General features: G+C 39.3%; 1 protein-coding gene across 1 annotated transcript in view; it reads right to left on the reverse strand.

Moving 5' to 3' along the window:
- Positions 1–294: 294 nt before the first annotated feature.
- Positions 295–19,933, reverse strand: part of DDX10 (DEAD-box helicase 10) — a 214,185-nt gene continuing 194,546 nt past the window's right edge. The window contains exons 17-18 of the mRNA XM_032472750.1: positions 15,237–15,376; positions 295–971 (exon numbers count right to left, since the gene is read on the reverse strand). Of these exons, the coding sequence (XP_032328641.1) occupies positions 794–971; positions 15,237–15,376 (318 nt within the window). The 3' untranslated portion in view covers positions 295–793. The remainder of the gene's footprint in view (positions 972–15,236; positions 15,377–19,933) is intronic.

Here is a 19,933-nt window from a genome sequence, read left to right on the forward strand (position 1 = left end):
GCTCTGTCTTGTTCTGCCCTTTACTTGTTCTTGGGAGCTGGCTCTGGGTGCCTGATGAAGAAGACCCACAGGCTACGGGATGCTCGCTTAGAGACCTAGCTTTTAGATCACAGCCTGCAGGTTCAGGACTGCTACAGAATTTATAAACGGCTACTGTATCTGCAAGTGTGGGCTAAGTGGTATCTTTAGGAAGGCTAATTTAAAGATCTGTTTCAGGAATTGGCCAAGCATTGCAAGCTCAAGACCCTTCCCTTAAGCATGCTCTCATATTACTGGACACAATGAAAACATCAGTATTTTATAGGAAATATGTTTATTATTGATCACGGAAATCCAAAAATACTCATTTTTTTCTCAGGGTTGGTCCATCATACCCTTTCTCCTTAGAGATATTAAATACATCAAAATCATGAGCAATCTGGTTTAACATTACAGAGAAACTTCTGTATGGTAAGCAAGACAGGAATTTCTAAAAAGAAACGAGGTCTTCAGCACTTGCCAGCACAACAAAGGGAGCATTTCCAGGGAGAAGATGAAGGAACCCATGGATCAAATCTAGCAGAGCACATGCTGGCACACGCGATCAGGAAACTGCATAATCCACCCTCGCTGTGAGTCTGCGCTGGGACGGCCTGTGAAAGGGGCTCAGAGGCATGACTGCTCCCGTCTGGAGCCGGGGACCTTTGGGCACAGGACCCATGTTACCTGGGTGCTCAAAGCCAGCCGTTTTGTTCAACTTCTTGTCCACATGACCATGACCAGAGGTCTCCAGGCGAAGACCAGCAGGAAGTGTTTAGCTTTGACTTCTGAGCAGATGTAACACCAGCTCCTCGTCCTCGGCCAACGACAGGCCCGTGTCCACAGGCTCTAAGGTCTCCCACTTGCTCTTCTTTCTGTTCTGACCCGTGGGTCCCACGTCTTCCACTTCACGGTTGTTCCTCTTCCTCATCCCCTGCTTCTTCTTGGTATCACTGGTGGGAACAAATCCAATGATTTACTTTGTAAACAATTAAATCCATTATTATGAAATCAAACACTTAAAACAGGGCAAAATGACCACTAAGAGACAGTTGACAAAGTGATGTGATATCCGAGGGGGAAAGAGACTAACAACATCAGGAAATCAGGGTCCTGTAAGCAACCACCTTCCCACTAACGGATGGGAGGAGCGGGCCTGACACACACCAGGCAGGGTGCTTGTACTTTGCGTGCAGGGTACTTGTACACCCCGTCTGTCTCATCCAATCTTCACAGTAATTCTAGGAAGCTCTGGTATGGTATCCACAATTTGAGGACACCAGCTGGCTCACAGTCTGGCTCCAGACTGGCTCCTCCCTGGGCCACATCAAACCATCTCTGCTTAAAGTCAGGTTAGCCTTTAGGGAGCTGCCTGTTTATGAGGATACCAGGCGCCGATTCTAATATCTGTCGCATTAAGTTGTGATACACAGATTGCGAGTAAAACAGAACCTGAAATGTTAAACTACAAATTACTTAAGACATCAAGTAAATGTGGCCCATTTAAGTCTCTACCTAAGACTCACACATGGCCTTAAGAAAACATAAATATTACTGCAGTACTCTGCACACACTTGAGGCACAGACCATAAAAATAAAGCTAATTTCTGAAGGTAGAGAAAAATCAACTTGATACATTAAAACTGGGAGACAAAGTAAAACGTCTTCAACACATTCTGAGATACGACCATCATGTTCAAAGAAGGCCCTATTGTTGGATAAGAGTTGACAACAAAATAAAAAAATCCATCTATTAGCAATGACAGTGGCAACCATTTATTAAGGGCTTACTAAGGGGCTGGAATGTGCCACATGCTTTACACAGATTCCCTTTATCTTCATGAGAATCCTTGGTGTGGGGAGCCCTGGCCTCATTCTACGATGAAGTTAAGAAAGGTTAAACGACTGGGCCCAGACTGCATACCCAGATCTATCTGACTCTAAATTCAGCCCCAAAGCCAGGCTATTGAAAGCTTTGAGTTGACGCGCCTATATCAACATTTAGATGGCAGTCATGGGAAGAACTGGCTGTGGAGAGAGCACTGGTCAGACCCTGGCCGATGAACCAACATGTCTAAGCCTCAGACTCTTTATCTGTAAAGATGTGGATTACACAATTTACTCAGCAAAACTGCTGTAAGAATTAAATGAAATTACGTAAGTGCAGGAACATAACAGCGCTTCATACACAGTAGTTTCCTTTCTGCCTGTACACTACTCCCTTTCGAGTAAATTCATATACTGAGGTTACATAACAAAGAGCAAAAAAAAATCATCACAGGAATATTATAATATGTTCCACACATAGAAATTATTCCAAATGAGAATAAATGCTCAAGTTCCAATGGACTTTACTATTCCTTGAGAAGACAGCCTGGATATCCAAGTGAATGTGCCTAATCGGCAGATCCAGTTACGACCAGCTTGAAGCGAAACTGTAAATAATTTCCCCACTCCCCTCCCAGAAACGCCCAGTGCCCTGACTCAGCAGCCACTCTCAGCTCTGGAGGACAGGCAAACTAGACAGCGCCAGGAAGTTATTTTAAGCCACAGATGACTGCAATTTAAAAGGGTGCCTACAGAGACAAACTCGGAAGAGGTTCCTCTGATGGAAATTCAGTCAGCAAAGAAAGTTATTCTTACTGGAAAGGGACCTTAAAAAAAAAAAAAGCATTGAGTCCTAATCTGCTTGAGATGGCCAGTCTGGTGCCAATTCCACTGGCTTAGAGTGCCATGATTTATCGGGAACAAATTACTACTGACTTCTGCCCTGCTTATACTTCAAGTGCATCTCAGAGAAGTGGCCTCATTGGCGGGCTTTACTAACGCGCCCTTTGTTAACATGCGGCTGTGCGCTATGTTCCCTGCGGGAAACGGCCGGCTCGGGGAACAGAGGAAAGGCAGGAAATGTATGTAGACGGAAAATACTCTCACAATCAGCAGCTTGTGGACTAGTTCAGAATTCAGAAAGGTATTTTACACTACCCTCCATGGCGAATAAGTGGTGATTGGTATAATTAATTAATTATTAAACAATAATTTAGATATTCTCCAGGTGATTTACCCAAAAGGGGGGATAATGTTATGAATCTAGCAAACACGCTGTTTCCCCAAAAGGGAATAATGTAATGAATCTGGAAAACACTTAGTCAAAATATGGTCACAACATGATATCTTCAGAAAAGGCCTTTTCTAAATGGTGCGGCACTGATGTCAGCAACGTGGCTGAATGAGGCAGCCTTGTGGATGTCCCTCCCAACAGCAGCAGCGTGGCCTCTGTCCACGGGCAAGAGTGCCGCTGTGGGAGCTGTGAGACCCAGCTCTGCACACCAGGAGGCCCTAGACAAGCACCCCACCCCTGAAACCATGTGTCCCGTAAGAGGCATACAGACCTCAGTCCTGGCTGTGACCCTGCACTGACCCACAAACCACCCCCAGTCCATCTTGGCCGTGGAACAGCACTGTCTTAGACAACCACCCACAGACCAGCGAGCCTTCATGGACGTCCAGGCCTCCAGGGGAGAAGTTCCAGCACACCAATAGAGGGAGAAAAAACATGGGTTTGGACACATCTGGAGAGGGTATATGGAACAGTTTGCTTTTATTCACATCACCCCTCCTCCAAGGCGGCACAGCTCAGGGCCAAGAAAGAGCTTCCTAGCCTGGGATGCCCAGCTTCCCCAGCTGTACGAAACGTTCCCAAAGAGGCCGTTTCTCTCTCACCCTATCCAGAGTACTAAATCATGAGCTCCATGATGGTGGTGGTGGGTAGGAAGAGGCTGGGCGCGAGGGAGATAGGGTTCTCAGAGGGAATTAAAAGGACAGGAATCCTGCTGACTACATCATGAACTCCATCAAGAAAACACTTTGTTTAAAAAGGCTGCATGTATGTTTGCACAGAATACGATCTGGAAGATTTTTTTCAAATATTCTTTTTGCTGGTATGTGTATCTTCTGGTTTTTCTGTAACAAGCTTGTATTACTCTTTGCAATAAAAATCAACAAATTTGAAGGGAAAAGTAGTTCTGGGCAAAGAAAAATTACATTTATTCTTTATAATTTCACATAGCTCAAAGCACAGAGACTAGGTGTGCTAAAATAAGGTTCAATCTGGGTCCTGAATACATGGAAAAATGGGAAAAAGTAAGTTTTTTTTTTTTTTTTTTTTGGTCACAATAGACGGGTCATCGATTATTTTCAGCATTTCAAAACACCTGCCAACTGTGTGCCCCAGACTAAGTTCTAGTATTTCTCTGCTTTTGGCTGGAATTATATTAACTGAACTTTGTAAATATTTGACACTTCAGAAGCTTGGGTGAAGTGGAAATTATGCTTCTGTTAATAATAAATGTGAAACATTAACTTTTTTATAAAACAAAAATCCTTCAAAACATAGGGACCAATGGAGTTGAAAGCAAAAGTTCTCTGTGATGATGGAAATGTTGGAAGTCGTGGTTCTAGACTTGAGAACTGGGTCCACCGACCACACAGAGAAATTTGTGGGCGTTCCCAATAGTTTTACTTTTCAGCTTTACAAACTGGGCTTCTAAGGAAGCCGTTCAATAATGGTTTCCATGCCAGCTATCCAGCACGAAAAAAAGAAGTTAAAAACCAGTTTTCTTAAATCTAGGTTCTTATTGAAATATCATATTTTAAACCTTAACGTCTCCCATGTGAGAGCCCTCCCATTCTCACCAACCCTAATGTGCTTAAAGGCGGAGTCTTTGTAAAGCACACTTTGACTCTGGTAATTCTTCATCAACATTGCAAGCGACTGCCTTCTCTTATTACTCAGTATAATCTTTGCGGACTCTCATGATTGGGCGTAGGCCTGCGTCTGCACCCTATTTAGCATTACTCCCTCTTTAATGTACTCCCTGTTCCCCTGGACTACATTTTATTCCCTGAACATGCTCTAAGTTCTCAACTTCTTTTGTCTCCATTGGGAATTCCCTTTTCTGTCTTACAACTATCTAAACCCTCCCTAGCCTTCAAAACCCAGTTTAAATGTCCCCTCCTCCTCAGATTCCACCTTATACAATTCCACTTTATGCCTTTTTCACTGTACTCATTCTGAATGATATTACAGTAATTTTGTACAGAGCTCTTCCTGTGTCTACTAAATTGTTAGGTTTTTGAATTCTGGGGCTGTTTGTTGTCTTCTTTATCTCTGAAGACAACCTGAATAAAGGAGTCATTCAACAAACATCCAACCATCTGAATGGCAGAAATCATGTTCCTCCAAGTCCTGAGAAGCATCACTACTGCAATAAAGAAGGCATGTTTCAACACTTCGCTTCTAACTCAAGCTCTGACAGAGTCACAGAGGAGAGCTTCATGTATGGGAGCACCCTGACAGCACTGGGTCCGGGCTGTGGGTACACAGGCTCCTGTCTGCTGTCCAGTCCTGTTTTTATTAGCAAAAAGTTCCTGGTGTTCTCAATTTTGGCTTTGCATATGTTTTTCAAAATTACATAAACGATATAAATTCTCAAAAATCTTTATATCTATATTCCTTAAGTATTTGCACTCTGGTATTCAAATATGTTGTGCCAGAGACTTTTCCCCTTAGCATACATTTTCATTTACAAGGCCACGGCCACAGCCCTAATGAAGATTAATTACTGCAGTACATTCCATAAAGTCTGCCCGGCTTCCTTCTGATGGTGAAGGCTATGGCATATAGAAATGGAACTAAAAATGTATCATATCCTTAACGTCTCCTTTCTCGCTGCTCGGTACTAGAAAACAGACTTGTAAAAACAATTTAGTCAAGGGGGGAGGGTAGAGCTCAAGTGGTAGGGCTCATGCTTAGCACGCACGAGGTCCTGGGTTCAATCCCCAGTACCTCCTCTAAATAAATAAATAAATAGGCAAGCAAGCAAACCTAATTACCTCCTCCTCCCCGTGAAAAAAATCCAATTTACTCAAAGAAAAGATTGATTGGCTCAGAGTTCATTACAAACATAACTGCGAGAGTGGAATTCTAATAATCAGAAAAGGCTGGGGGTCATGAGAAGGCAACAAAAGGCAGAGGATTGCAGCCACACTGCTGATTCATGCACACGTTTCCTTCTAAACACACACACACACACACACCAGCCACACTGCTGATTCATGCACACGTTTCCTTCTAAACACACACACACACACACACACACACACACACACCATTTGAGATGAGCAAAACATTTGAGCTCCCCCAACCTCTATTTTTTTTTTGGTTTAAAAACCCACTTGAACCTGCCTCCTTAGTGCAGTAGGCAGCGCGTCAGTCTCAAAAAAACCCACTTGAGAATCTGATGAAAATTCATGACCCTTTTCCCAGATAAACACATGGGAGTGTCTGGATGGCAAGCATACTCGAACCATGATTTTGCATACAAGTTCAAAATGTTTGAGATTCCTCTAAAGTCCATGTATTGAGTCCAGGTTAAGAACCTCTGCTCTGAAGCAAGTTAGAAGACAAACATAATGATTTCTCTTCTCCCAGATTAAAAAGAAATATTTTTTAATATACACATTGGGTTTATACTGTGTATTTTTCTCAATGCTAATCTGTATATAAAACATTTTGTGCTCTCCAAAGCACATTAACTTTTCTCAAAGTACTTTTACTGGTTAGTTTTTAAGATTCAAGAACATCACCTACCCAACCATGTCCTCAATATTCTAGCTATCTGGCAAAATTAAGTTGTACACTTTAGTCTTACTCTTCACTAGTCCTTCAAATGATTTCAAAAGAGAGAAAATCCAATCTTCAACAAAGTCATCTGTTATTACTTGTAATAGCAAAAACAGAAGGAAACAAACACCAAACTATAAGAACTAAAAACCTAAGCATGGGTACAACCTAATATTCTAAAAGGGGAATGGTAATGTATTCTACATGAAGCAATGTGAAATGAAAAAAAAGGATGGTGTCATTCTCAAGGATGGTCCTAAGAAAGTGTCATTCTCCTTCAGACTATACTACAGAGCTACAGTAATCAAAACAGCATGGTATTGGCACAAAAACAGACAAATGGATCATTGGAACAGAACAGAGAGTCCAGAAATAAACCCACACAACTACAGCCAGTTAATCTTTGACAAAACAGGCAAGAATATACAGTGGAGAAAAGACAATCTCTTTGGCAAGTGGTGTTGGGAAAACTGGACAGCCAATGTAAATCAATGAAATTAGAACACTCTCTCACACCACACACAGAAATAAACTCAAAATGGCTTAAAGATTTATAAGACAAGACACTATAAACCTCTTAGAAGAAAACATAGGGAAAACATTATCTGACATAAATCTGAGCAATGTTCTCCAAGGGCAGTCCACCAAGGCAATAGAAATACAGGCAAAAAAAAAAAAAAAATGAAACTTAATTAAACGTATAAGTTTGTGCACAGCAAAGAAAACTATAAACTAAACAAAAAGACAACCTACAGAATGGGAGAAAATATTTACAAATGATGTGACTGACAAGGGCTTAACTTCCAGAATATACAAACAGCTCATACAACTCAATAACAAAAAAACAATCAACCCAATCAAAAATGGGCAGAAGACCTAAACAAACATTTCTTCAATGAAAGACGTACAAATGGCCAATAGGCATATAAAAAAAATGCTCAAAATTGCTCATTGTCAGAGAAATGCAAATCAAACTACAATGAGATATCACCTCACATCAGTCAGAATGGCCATCATCAAAAAGCCTAAAAACAATAAATGCTGGAGAGGGTGTGGAGAAAAGGGAACCCCTCAAACCGCTAGTGGGAATGTACTTTGTTGCAGCCACTGTGGAAAACAGTACAGAGATTCCCTAAAAAACTAAAAATAGACTTACCATATAATCTAGCAGTCCCACTCCTGGGCATAATTCTGGAGGAAAACTAAAAGAGACACATGCACCCAAAGTTCAAAGCTGCCCTATTTACAATAGACAAGACATGGAAGCAACCTAAATGAGATGACTGGATAAAGAAGTTGTGGTATATATATATAGGATGGAATACAACTTGACCATAAAAAAGAATAGAATAGTATCATTTGCAGCAACATGGATGGACCTGGAGATTGTCAAAGTGAAGTAACTCAAACAGAGAAAAAAAAATGCCATATGACATCACTTATACGTGGAATCAAAAAAAAAAAAAAAAAGACACAAATGAACTTATCTACAAAACAGAAACAGACTCACAGACATAGAAAACAAGCTTATAGTTACCAGGGGAAAGGGAAAGGGTACAGAGATAAATTAGGGGTTTGGGATTTATAGATACTAATTACTGTATATAAAATAGATAAACAACAAGGTCCTACTGTACAGCACAGGGAACTGTATTCAGTATCTTGTAACAGCCTACAATGAAAAAGAATGTGAAAAGGAATATATATATACATATTATATATATCTGAATCACAATGCTGTACACCAGAAATTAACACAACATTGTAAACTGACTATACTTCAATTAAAAAAAAAAAGTCTTATTTAACAGTCTTTTTAAATTTTTTTTTTAATTTTGGGGAAAGGGGAAGGTAATTAACGTTATTTATTTATTTATTTATTTATTTTATTTAATGGAGGTACAGGGGATTGAACCCAGGACCTTGTGCATGCTAAGCACACACTTTACCACTGAGCTATACCCTCTCCCCTCTCAACAGTCTTTTCAGTCAAAACAAAGAGCCACAATCAGGGCAGCAGCCAAGAGAACCCTACTAAGTGGTTCATTACCCTTGATAAATGGTTCATCTTGGCCTCATGGCCTCCCAAGCCATTCACCAATCTTAGAGATCCTAGCACATCGCAAACATGACAAATTCACCGCTGTCATTGAGTGACAGGTATTCAATGCGTGGCTAAATGACAGACGAGCAGAAACCTGCAAGGTCAAGCTGGGAGCTTCCTAAACCCCAAATTTCTCAAAATATGTCCTCCCCATCCTAAACTCTCACCCCAGAAAATAATGCCTTTCTTCCTCAATGGGTGGCAACCTTTCCTGTAAGAGTCCCAAGACAAATAATACTGCCTTTCCCCAACCCGCTGCCTTGGAAGCTTCTCCATTCATGCTAAGTATCACACAGGATCTCCATCCTCCCTCCCTCCCTCTCTCCCTCCCTTTATTCTTCCCTCTCTTTCTTCCTCCACAAATAAGAAGAGATGATCAAGAGTTTCTCTTGAGCTGCTAGGCATGTTGGAATCAGGGATAAATCTCTTGAAGTTAAAGAGAGTACAAGGAAAGATGGCAGGCACACAATAAAGTCAGTGTGTCATTAAGCTGAGCCAACTTCCTTCCACACCTCCCACCCATAGCTAGATCCACAGTGGGTCAAGCAAGTAAAAGCTGCAGCCAACACTATTTTTCTTTTATCAATCACCTGGACTCTGAGTAAGAAAAATCTCTTTTAAAAAATCATCCCCTCTATTAAGTACCAATAATTCCACCAATTTATATAAAATACATAATACGCCACACCCAGCCACAACCAAAACTAGTTAAGAAAGGAAAATGCTTTCTGGGAATTCCCCTCCCCCCCACCCCAAATTCACCTTTGATTTCATACACATTTCTTCAAGTGAAAGTCTTCCACATATTACAGAGCTGACTGTAACGTCTCGGAAGAAGAGTGGCTGATGAACAAAGTTTACTGAAGAGATGTCATGGACCAACACTAGGAGAAACCACATAGACTGAAGTGGCTCATGTCCTTCAGGTAAGAGAGAACTTTCAGAGACAGGCAAGTTCACTCAAAAACAGAAAATTCATATAAAGCAGATTTCTAAAAGGAAACAAAACAAAACCCCTAAGGATATGGAGAAACAGACAAAAATCCTCGATCAGCCTTTTGATTCAGAGCCGTGGCAGACTGTGCAAAACAACAGCTAAGGGCGTTAGATGCGAAACGGTTTACTCGGTACGGGAAACAGTATTGCATCTAAATTATGCCAACAGTCTTGGTGCAAATTATAGATGTAATTGGTCTTATGTCACCTAGAGTAATCTACCAAACAGACCACCATAAATCAATTCTTTATAAAGAATTCTTTATAAAGTCTCTGGCCTTAGCCAGAGACTGTGGTCTGTGGAGAAGAGATTTATATAAGGCAGTAACAGCCTAACCATAGCCTTTTTCTCTTTCCCTTTTTTATTTGAAAAAGGTTAAGATTATAAATATTAAAAACTTAATCTGACTGGATAATGAATATCTGGAACATCCAGCTGCTTCTTATTCATCGTTTTCAATACTTTGCAAATTTTCACATCATTAGCAATTCACATGAAGATGGCCATAAACCAAACATGATGAATGTTACTAGATATACAAAAATTAATCTTACAGTACACGTTCGGAGCCCGATCCCTCTCAGCTTGTGAGGCTGTGGAACGCTGTTATTGAAAGAACAGCTTAACTTGTCTCACTTCAAAGGCCACACTCTTTAGAAGGGCAACTGCCCTGCTCCCTGCACACTTAAGACTTACACTGACTTCAGGTTTAGCTTAGACATCACTCCCTTGAGGAAGCTCTTTCTGGTTTGTCAAGCCCAAGTCAGGCCCGTCCCTTCTGTGCTCAGCTACCCCCGTCCCTACGGCTTCCCCAGTGCACAAATCGAGGTACTTAACCATCACATTGTTTTGTCACTGCTTGCTTAGCCGTCGGTAACCTCCAGAGAACTAAAAGCCCTGTGAAAGCAGGAAAGGCTTTTTGTTTTTCTTTTTGCTTACTGTTTTATCCTCTGCACCTGCACTAATTACGCCTAACACAAGATAGGGCCTAAAAAAATTCTTAGTTGGAAGAATGGATGACAGAAAGCCAGAGACTACAGATCAAGTGGATATTTTAAACTGTTAAATAGGTAGAATGTGGTTTAAGTAACGCAGAGCTCTTTCTCCAGTTCTTGGCACCACACACAGAAGCTTGTCAAAATATTTTTATCATGAAAGCAGTACAACTACGTTATAGGGACTATTTGGGAGATAAAGAAATGAAAAATCACTTATGAGCACAAAAGATAATTACATGCAATATTTGAGGCCTTCTGTCCTCAGAAGGTATAAAAGTCTGTATCAAAACTCATGAGAGACAAGAACACAGGATTGGGTGTAGTTCCCAGCAGACCAATGAATTCTATGATGTCACAAAGTCCACTGCAACGAAGAGCTAGATTTCCTACCAAACTGTCCTGTCTCTATTTTAATAACAATAACAACAACAGCTAATCCTAACATCTTATATTAATTCTACCTAAGCTAAGCCCTCAGTTCCAAAGGAGGAATCAGAAATGAAAGCCACAAAGTGAAACACAGCCTGGACCAATCTGTAAGGTGGATGAAGATGAGAAAAGAAAGCGGAGAGCATCAAAGCAAGCCCTCCCTTCCACACCTGCTCTCAAAACCAGCGCACAAAAGCCCAGAGCCCCCGGCAGGGTCTGCACATCCGCTGCCAACCGGCCAGCTCGCATCCTGCCGCACGATGTGCAGGTTACTCGCTCCCCCTACTTCTCAGCTCTGTTTCTGAGGATAAACGGAGCTGTTCACGGCAGCATTCTTAAAGCTCCTCAATAGAACTCAAGGTCGTCTAATTTTCATTGTCCCTGGCGCCATAGTATAAGCAAGAACTCTGTTTCCGCCATGCTAGCTTACAGGAGCTGAAGCTTGTATGTCAGAATCTCTTTGGAAACTCAGTGTTCAAGATGCCAATCCTGATCACTCTATGGAGGGCAGGGGATGACTTAAACGCCACTGCGGCTATGCGCGAGCTGAGGAGGAGGACAGAGGGACACACTCCTTAAAACCCTATCCTATCTCCCTGAGGAGGAATTACTGGCCCCAAATCCAGTCATTCTCCACTAAATCTGGCTCTCCTTTGCCTATTTCCTACTAAGTGTCTTTCTATGTAGAAAGACAAAAGCGTTACTCATGGTGAATGTCTAGGATGTCACCAAAGTGAAGGAAAAGAAACACCCAAAGGAAACTTCAAAGAAACCTGCTCATACTAGTTATTTTGGGACGAGTAGCCACTTTCTATTTGGTATATCCAGTCTCATATAAACTCATATCTGAAAACACTATGTCAATACCCAGGGAATAACCTACAGAGAGAGAGAGAGGATGACCAAAGGCTGGAACACTAGCTGTTCCTGTAATTGTTGAGCAGAAGCTACAAACAGTGCAGCAAATAAAACCTGTGAACACGCCAGGAGGATCCTCTAAAGCTGCCATCACAAAATCTTAGCATTTACTCATGTTCATGAGAGGCAAAGAAAAAAAGATGTAGCAAAGCAGGAACAATACAGGATAAACAGCACTAGCAGTATTTACCTGTGAATACCGTAAATACGGATATACTTGTGAATACCGTAAATACGAATTTACTTGTGAATACATTTTCTCATCCAAAGCAAAGTGGTTTTAGTTTATATATATCTTTATTCACTGCCATTGAGGTAATTTCAAGAGAGAAGGAAAAATTAGAGCATACATAGAAATCTCACGTGTAACTTACCCTAAACCCTGCCTTCTGGTCCAAGAATGGACGATACCAAGAACTAGGTTTTTATCCTGTGTACCAATCCCAAGTGATTGATGGAGCCTGTCTGAGAAGGACTGCCAGGGCTAAAACGGAAAGGAATGCAAACAAGCCCACGCTGGATGAGGCGTGGGGAGATCACACACTAGTAACACACACCGCCATCCTGGGTTGAGTCCAGCAGTTCTCAACCATGAGACATATTGCTCCCTGAGGGATATCTGGCAATGTCTGAATATACTTCTGGTTATCCCAACTGGGGAGGTGCTGGTGGTAGAAGATGATGCTAAGCAGTCTACAATCACCTCAACAGCACCCCCGCCCCCCACGACCAAAACAAAGAACCACCTGGGCCAGAATGTCAATAACGCTGAGGCTGGGAAACCATAGTCCAGTCAAGTCCATCCTATGGAGAGTCCATGCATCAGGGCTTCAGCTAAATGACATTAAATTTGTTTTGAGGTAGTTTTCCTGAGTCACCTCTCCCAATGTCAGAGTCATTCTGTATAACTTGATTGGACTGTTAGAACCAAGGGATCAATTTGATTCAGGTCGATCACACTGATCTGACCCTAGCTTATACTGTGATCACAGACAAATTAGGACAAGTCTGTTAATTCTTTTCAATCTCTGCTAATGCGGAGTTACTAATTGTGCCCGAAATTAAAACTATTTTAATTTTCATGTCATGCTTAAATATTTTCCCTCTGAACCCTTGTCTTTGAGTTAAGGTGCTTCGGCATCTCTCGAGGTACTCCCACCTTCTTGTCCATCATCATTACACTGTCTGAGCTGGGATCCTTCCAGTACTCCTACCATCTATGCTGTCACCTCTTGTGTCATTTAAGCTATTAGGACCAATTACATAGCTGCTTATCATTAGGATTCTCTCCTTTACTCTGTAAATCTCCTTCATCCACCCATTAATCAATCCAGATATTTCAGTGCCTTTCTCTATGCCTATGACATTAATGTTGGGGAGATGAGTAGAGAGTAGAGCTGAAAGTGTTGGTACAGACGATCTAGCTACAAAGCATTTACAGGCTAATTAAGAGGATGAAACATGTGAAGCTATTAGAGAACAAGTCCTATTAGCTAGGTGGTAGCAGGGAAATGTCACTGTGAGGGTGAGAAATGCCAGAAGAATGAAACAAAATGTCTGCTGAACACAGATTAAGGATGACCCAGAAACTATCATAAAAAATGTTAGGGAAAAAATCCTTACAAATCAGATACAGAAGGATTGTTGACATCTTGCCAGTGACTTCAAAGGCTGGCTCTATGTTTTAAAGGTATGTTAGACAGATGTGAAAAATATGGTCAAATAAACTGTAAGAACCAATTAGAACTCCCTCCAGAGAATAAAATTACACAGAAAGAAATACTTGGAAGTTAACGATATAAAGTCGTATGTGTTAAGTTCAATCCCACAAACCACTCTGAAGGAGCAACACTTACGTAAGAATAAAAAGGGCGGCAAACCTAACCACACTGATGGTCCGTCAAGGTCTGGACGTGTGCAACTGAGAAACTTTCTGAAGCAGAGTCTGCACATTTACTCTTGTAGTAGGAATATGCCCTGGACCTAAATTATTTAACCCTCCTGGCATACGTTTAGATATTTTCCTAAATCCTAATAAGTTCTTTTCACCTGTGGTGCTTCTTGCGGTAGTAAAGTTAACATGTTCAGTATCTAGTCTGCTAAACTAGAAAGCTACCATGTCCATTGCCTAGCTGTCCAATAGCAAATGTCTCAAGTTTCTGGCAACATGTGGGAAAACTACATTTTGGAGAAATCATTTTCACTATTATAAAATAATTCTCTGTTCAAATGATTAAAATGAAGAATAACTCAAATGATCTCCCTACAGCATTTTCTCCGAAGGGGATAACCTTTTTGAGAACTTTTCATAACGTTCTTAGTTAAAACCAGATTATAGCTCTCTGGGGCCTATTTTTTCAACTCCACACTCTGGACTAGTACTTTGGAGGTTCTAACAGGCCTCCTCTTCCCTTCAACCATATTAACCTCATCTGTCATTAGGACCTCCCTCCTCCCTTCTAAATAGGTTCATTGATTTAGAATGTCCATGCAGTTCAATATCGTCAACTTTTAAATCAATAGAATCTCAATATAACCTAACACACAGTAATCTGAAAACACATGCTGAGCACGTCTTACTATTATTCAATTCATCACTTTCATTTGTTTTTGACATGCCAGCAAAGAAGTCCACATTACAAACAAACAGATTCCAATTTGAGAGAATTTGTCAAGGGCTATTTGTGTATGAGTTTTCCATTATTTTGTGTGTTTGTTACTTAATTTTATATCAAAGAATGTGAAAGTGTAACTGCCTTTCTAAAAATTTCAGAGATAATTTTTAACAACACTGTATCAATAGTGGTCTTTGACAGTGTAGCAAAATAAAATCTTATCTCTTTTTGTACTAAAATATACCCTAGTGCATCCAATACTTAATATTTAATACTTACAATACTCAGAAAGAAAGACAAGAAAAAAGAACAGAGCAAGAAAACACCCCTCATATCACCATTATATCTGTTAACAGGAATTACAGAACCTTAAAACAATGACAAGAGCATAAGACGTTTGTCTCCACGCATCTTTGAATTTATTAAAAGGAGAAGACCCATTTACTTAATGCTACCAATGGTGAAAACATACCTAGTTTTATTTTCCAGATCTTCACTGTCTGACTCCTCAGAGCTCCTGTACTTATCTGGATCTGGCAGTGTGCTGGGATCAAATCCATTATCGTCATCATCATCACTCCAATCCAGAAAGGCTTCCTCTTCATCTTTGACCTAAGAAAACACAAGGAAAATTATGGTTTAAGAAAACAGCTGATGAATAATCAGGTCTTATTCAGACCCCAATAAATACCCCTAATTGAGATCCTCAAATTAGAAGTCTTCTATTCTGGTGAAAGCCTCTATTAACTTTTAGAACCGTAATTATTTGCACTGAGAAAGAAAACCCATGTCATTTCAAAAATTGAACAAAATATAGTTTAGACAGTAAGTCACTACTGAGTTCCTTAAAGATAATATGGGAAAAAACTGTCAGTTTTATTACTTCCATGTAACTCAACTATCAAAGAAATAAAGTATAAAATAAGGTTGCTACAATGCTCTTATCCACTATGCAAGTTTCAAAAGTACCAAAAATACTAGGTAAAAAAATAAAAGACCAGAAAAGAGTACAGAAACGTTTGTCTGAACATTTCTAGGCCACAATAAGTCTTAAAATCTGTACAAGCTCATTAATAGTGAGAGGCATCCTAAATTCAAATTAAGTACAAGTCCAGAAAATAGGACGAACACCAAGATGTAGAAAAAGCAGTAACACACTGAGGAAGTTGGGAATCATCCAGTTTCATGCAAGTAGGTAGGTAGGCAGGTGGGCTCTCTTGCTTTTGTTTTGCGATGGTTTATTTTTGTCAAAGAATAAAGTAATGCAATGTTAAAATAAATTTACTACACATTTATACAATGAACATCCCTTATAATAAATTTATCCCTGGCAGATTGGTCTTGTCACCTAGTAGGTAAGAAATACAAACAGGCATTGTTACGTGCATTCAACAAATTATAAGCAGGACTAAAAACAGACAAACAAAAGTTCTGGATGAATTTCTCTTAGTTATCATTTTTATAATCCTTCTTCACACCATGTGAGACTAACTTCAATGCTTCTTTGATTTCGAATGGTTAATGCTCTTTCCCAGAAACTAAATAACAACCCAGAACAGCATAGCAATTGACTGTGCAGGCCTCTGTGAAGACCCCTAAGACTTTTTAAAAGCTCTCCCTTGATAACCTCTAAACATAACAAAAGGAGGAAGAAGTAAAGAAAATAAGGATTAGTCACCACAGCAAAGGTCCTCTGTTGCTTTCGTGATAAAGTTCCCTGTTAAAAATAAAAGGTCTGGAAACAAATATCAGAAGAGAAAAAGAAAAGGCTGCCATTAGACACAGTAAGAGGCACACTCAACAGCCTACTGTATGGTCCACTTGAAAATAACCAAGGATATCAACAAAAATTGAATGTCATCATATACTCAAGAACACTAATCTCCTGGGCTACAAGGTATTTCCAATTTTCCAGTCTGATGCTCTCAAAGTAATCTGCTATCTAAAGGTGGAGGAGACAGAGCCGACTCAAAATAATTCTCAAGTTTTTTTCAGTCTCAGGGCATCTCTACATTTAAAAAGTACGAAAGACTTCAAAGAGCTTCTGTTGACGTGGATTATATCTATTGACATTTACTGTATTAAAAGTTAACTAAAAAACTAAAAAAAAAAAAAAAAGTTAAAACTAAGAATTAAAAAACCTCATAAGCTTAAAAGTAATAATAAACTCTATATTATTACATATTAATATATACTAATATAAATAGTATTTTTTATGAAAACAGCTATAACTTCCAAAACAAAAGAACTTAGTTTTACATTTTGCAAATCTCCTTCATGTCTGGCTTAGAAGAAGACATCTGGATTCTCACATCTGCTTCTGCATTCAGTATGTTGTTTTAGTTGAAATACATGAAAAAAACTTAGTCTCTCAGAGGTAGGTAATTGGGGAAGGGAGAAGTAATTTAACAGCCTTTTTAGGTAATAGCAGTTACTCTTCTTTGATACGACAATAAACCTTGATGTGTGGCAGTTTGTTTAAAAGTAGTTGCAATATATAATCTGAAGCCACATGAATACACTTTCTGTACTCTGTTACATTAGAATTCATTGGTCTACGTGGCACTTTGAAAGGCCCCTTTACCAGTGAATGACTTCGTAACATAGTACATTGGTCATCTGGAAAATACTGGTTCACTAAATTATGCACATCTTCCTTATGTGGACTTTCAAATGTTGACACACTTCATTGCACAATATTTTTTAAAAATCATATTTCTTAATATCGCTATCAATATTATAAAAAATATCTTTCAAAGTAATTGGGAAGCTATTGGTGGATACAAATTTTCCAAAGTCGATTATTGGAAAGTATCGATGAATACAAGTTTTCCAAAATTCTAATTTATTTCTTAAAAGCCTGAATTGTATCATCAGCAACAAATAATTTCAGTCTTTTCCTTGAAGTGTAAGCAACAAGTGTGATTTTCCTCTGGCTGTTTTCAGAATTTTCTCTTTATCTTATAGGGGCTCTGCAGGCTTCTTGGATCTGTCAATGTTTTTCAGTAAATCTGGGGAGATAGGACCACTCTTTCTTCAAATATTTTTATGCCTCTTTTTCACTGCTCCTTCCATGATTACAGCATGTGCACTGGACTACTTCACAGTTCTCAGAGGTTTTGTTCATTTGTCTTCAATCTTTTTCTTTCTGTTCCTTGCACAGGGTCATTTCTACTGGGTCCTCAGGGATGCTGTTCCTCTCTTCTGACATTTCCAAACTGTTTTTTAGCCCACCTAGCAAACTTCAAGCTCTAAGACCAGGTTTGTTCGGGATTTTTTTTTTTTTTTTTTTTTTTTTTGTCTAAATACAGTTTCCATTGCTTTGTGAAGACTACCTATCTGTTTAGTCATACCTATACTTTCCTTTAATTCTTCAAACATACTTTCCTTTAATTCTTTTAAAATATTTAAAATAGCTGCTTTGAAATATTTGCTAAATTCAAGTCTAGGCTAACTAAGAGTTTCTACTGACTGCCTTTTTCTTGGTCATGGATCATATTTTCCTGCTTAACTGCATGTTTAATATTTTTATAGAAAACTAGACACTAGATAATATATTACAGAAACGATGAATTCTGTCAGGTTTTTCTGAGGATTACTGGATTTCTGTTCTAACAGGCAGTTACCTTGCCTAGATTCAAACTGTAAACTCTCTCTCATGGTACTCAGCTACTTATATGTCATTTCTGTTTTGTTCTTATGGCTTCCAAATGCTGTTTGTTAGTCTGGTTTCCTATGGGTCTTACCTCAGCCTGTGAAATGTGACACTGAAAAGATTTAGGAAGAGTTGGGCTCACCAACTCTGTAATTTGCTTGCTTCTTGGAGGTTTCCCCTAATTTCTAGTTGCTCTGTTGACTCTGAGATCTGTGGTCTGACACATCAAGCAGAATGCTTCAATTAATTGTATTTTAACACCTAAAACCATTTAATATGCTCCTTTAACATTTACTATAAAACAAGTAGACTTCACAAAATATCTACAGTATAGTAAGAAATAAACTAGAAAGTGAAAGTTGGTATAAATACCTCAACTCAGTATTCCACTGTACATGTTTATCTATTTGAAGGAAAATACTAATTCAAAATAATTAAAATTTACTTTTAAATGGATAAAGTATTGTTTGGATGTGTGTTACCATGACTCTCTTGTAACTGACAACATTCAGGTCTTGCTATTTCCTGACCAGTAAGATGACTGCACTGTTGCTGCCATGCCGCATTGTCTGTGCTACATTACACTCCTCAGTTCACGACAATGCCAGACAAATATGAGTTGGCAATCACTCCTTTCAGAAACACAATTTCATACTGATCTTTTTGTTTGTTTGTTTCATCCTTTGAATGGTTAGAAGTATAAAACTATAAAAATGTATGATATCTCTATTAAAAAGCATAATGTGCCTATATTAATAACTTCATTAAAAAATAAATTAAACTGCTATCATCTACAACAAGCACCAAGCATTAATAAAAGTCATTATGTAAACAGGGTATTGACATAATGAAAATATTATGGAGAAAAGCAGTGTTTATCTTCCTGGCAAGGTCTAGTTTAGCAGTATGCTCTTTCTAGTTCTAAAAGGTGGCAAAGAAAATGGACATTCTAGCTGCGCTGTTTCTATCCTTGAGATTTCATGAACCATTTAAAAGCTAATTTATAACTATGGCACAATCCTCACTTTTGTCTCTCTCTGGACTCATTTTCATGAGAGACAGCACAAATACTATGCTATAACTATCACCTCCCAACTGACTGTAACATTCCATGATGTATCTAGAACATACATATCGATGGCTGGAAACTCATTGAGGTAAATAAAGGGGCACCACTGAAGTATTTCAGCAGGAGACTAAGTTTATACCTTACAGATGCTCTACCTTAGCGGCAATGGGAAGGGTGGTTGGAAGGTTTAAGATCTGAAGGTAGAATATCAGTTTAAAAACTACAGTAATAATCCAAGTAAGACAAGGGATTCAATGAAGGAAGTGGCAGTGGGGAGGGAGGTGGGGAACAGGTATGAGAGATGCTAAGGAGGGAGAACCAACCAGACACTGCAGACCACATGGATACATATTACATTTCAGACAATCATTATGCTCATAAGCATAGCTGTACATGTTAAATACGGTCTAAGAAAGTTTAGTAAATATTATGAAGACGCCTTACA

The sequence above is a fragment of the Camelus ferus genome, chromosome 33 (assembly GCF_009834535.1).
Source record: "Camelus ferus isolate YT-003-E chromosome 33, BCGSAC_Cfer_1.0, whole genome shotgun sequence".
In the NCBI taxonomy this organism is placed as follows: domain Eukaryota; kingdom Metazoa; phylum Chordata; class Mammalia; order Artiodactyla; family Camelidae; genus Camelus; species Camelus ferus.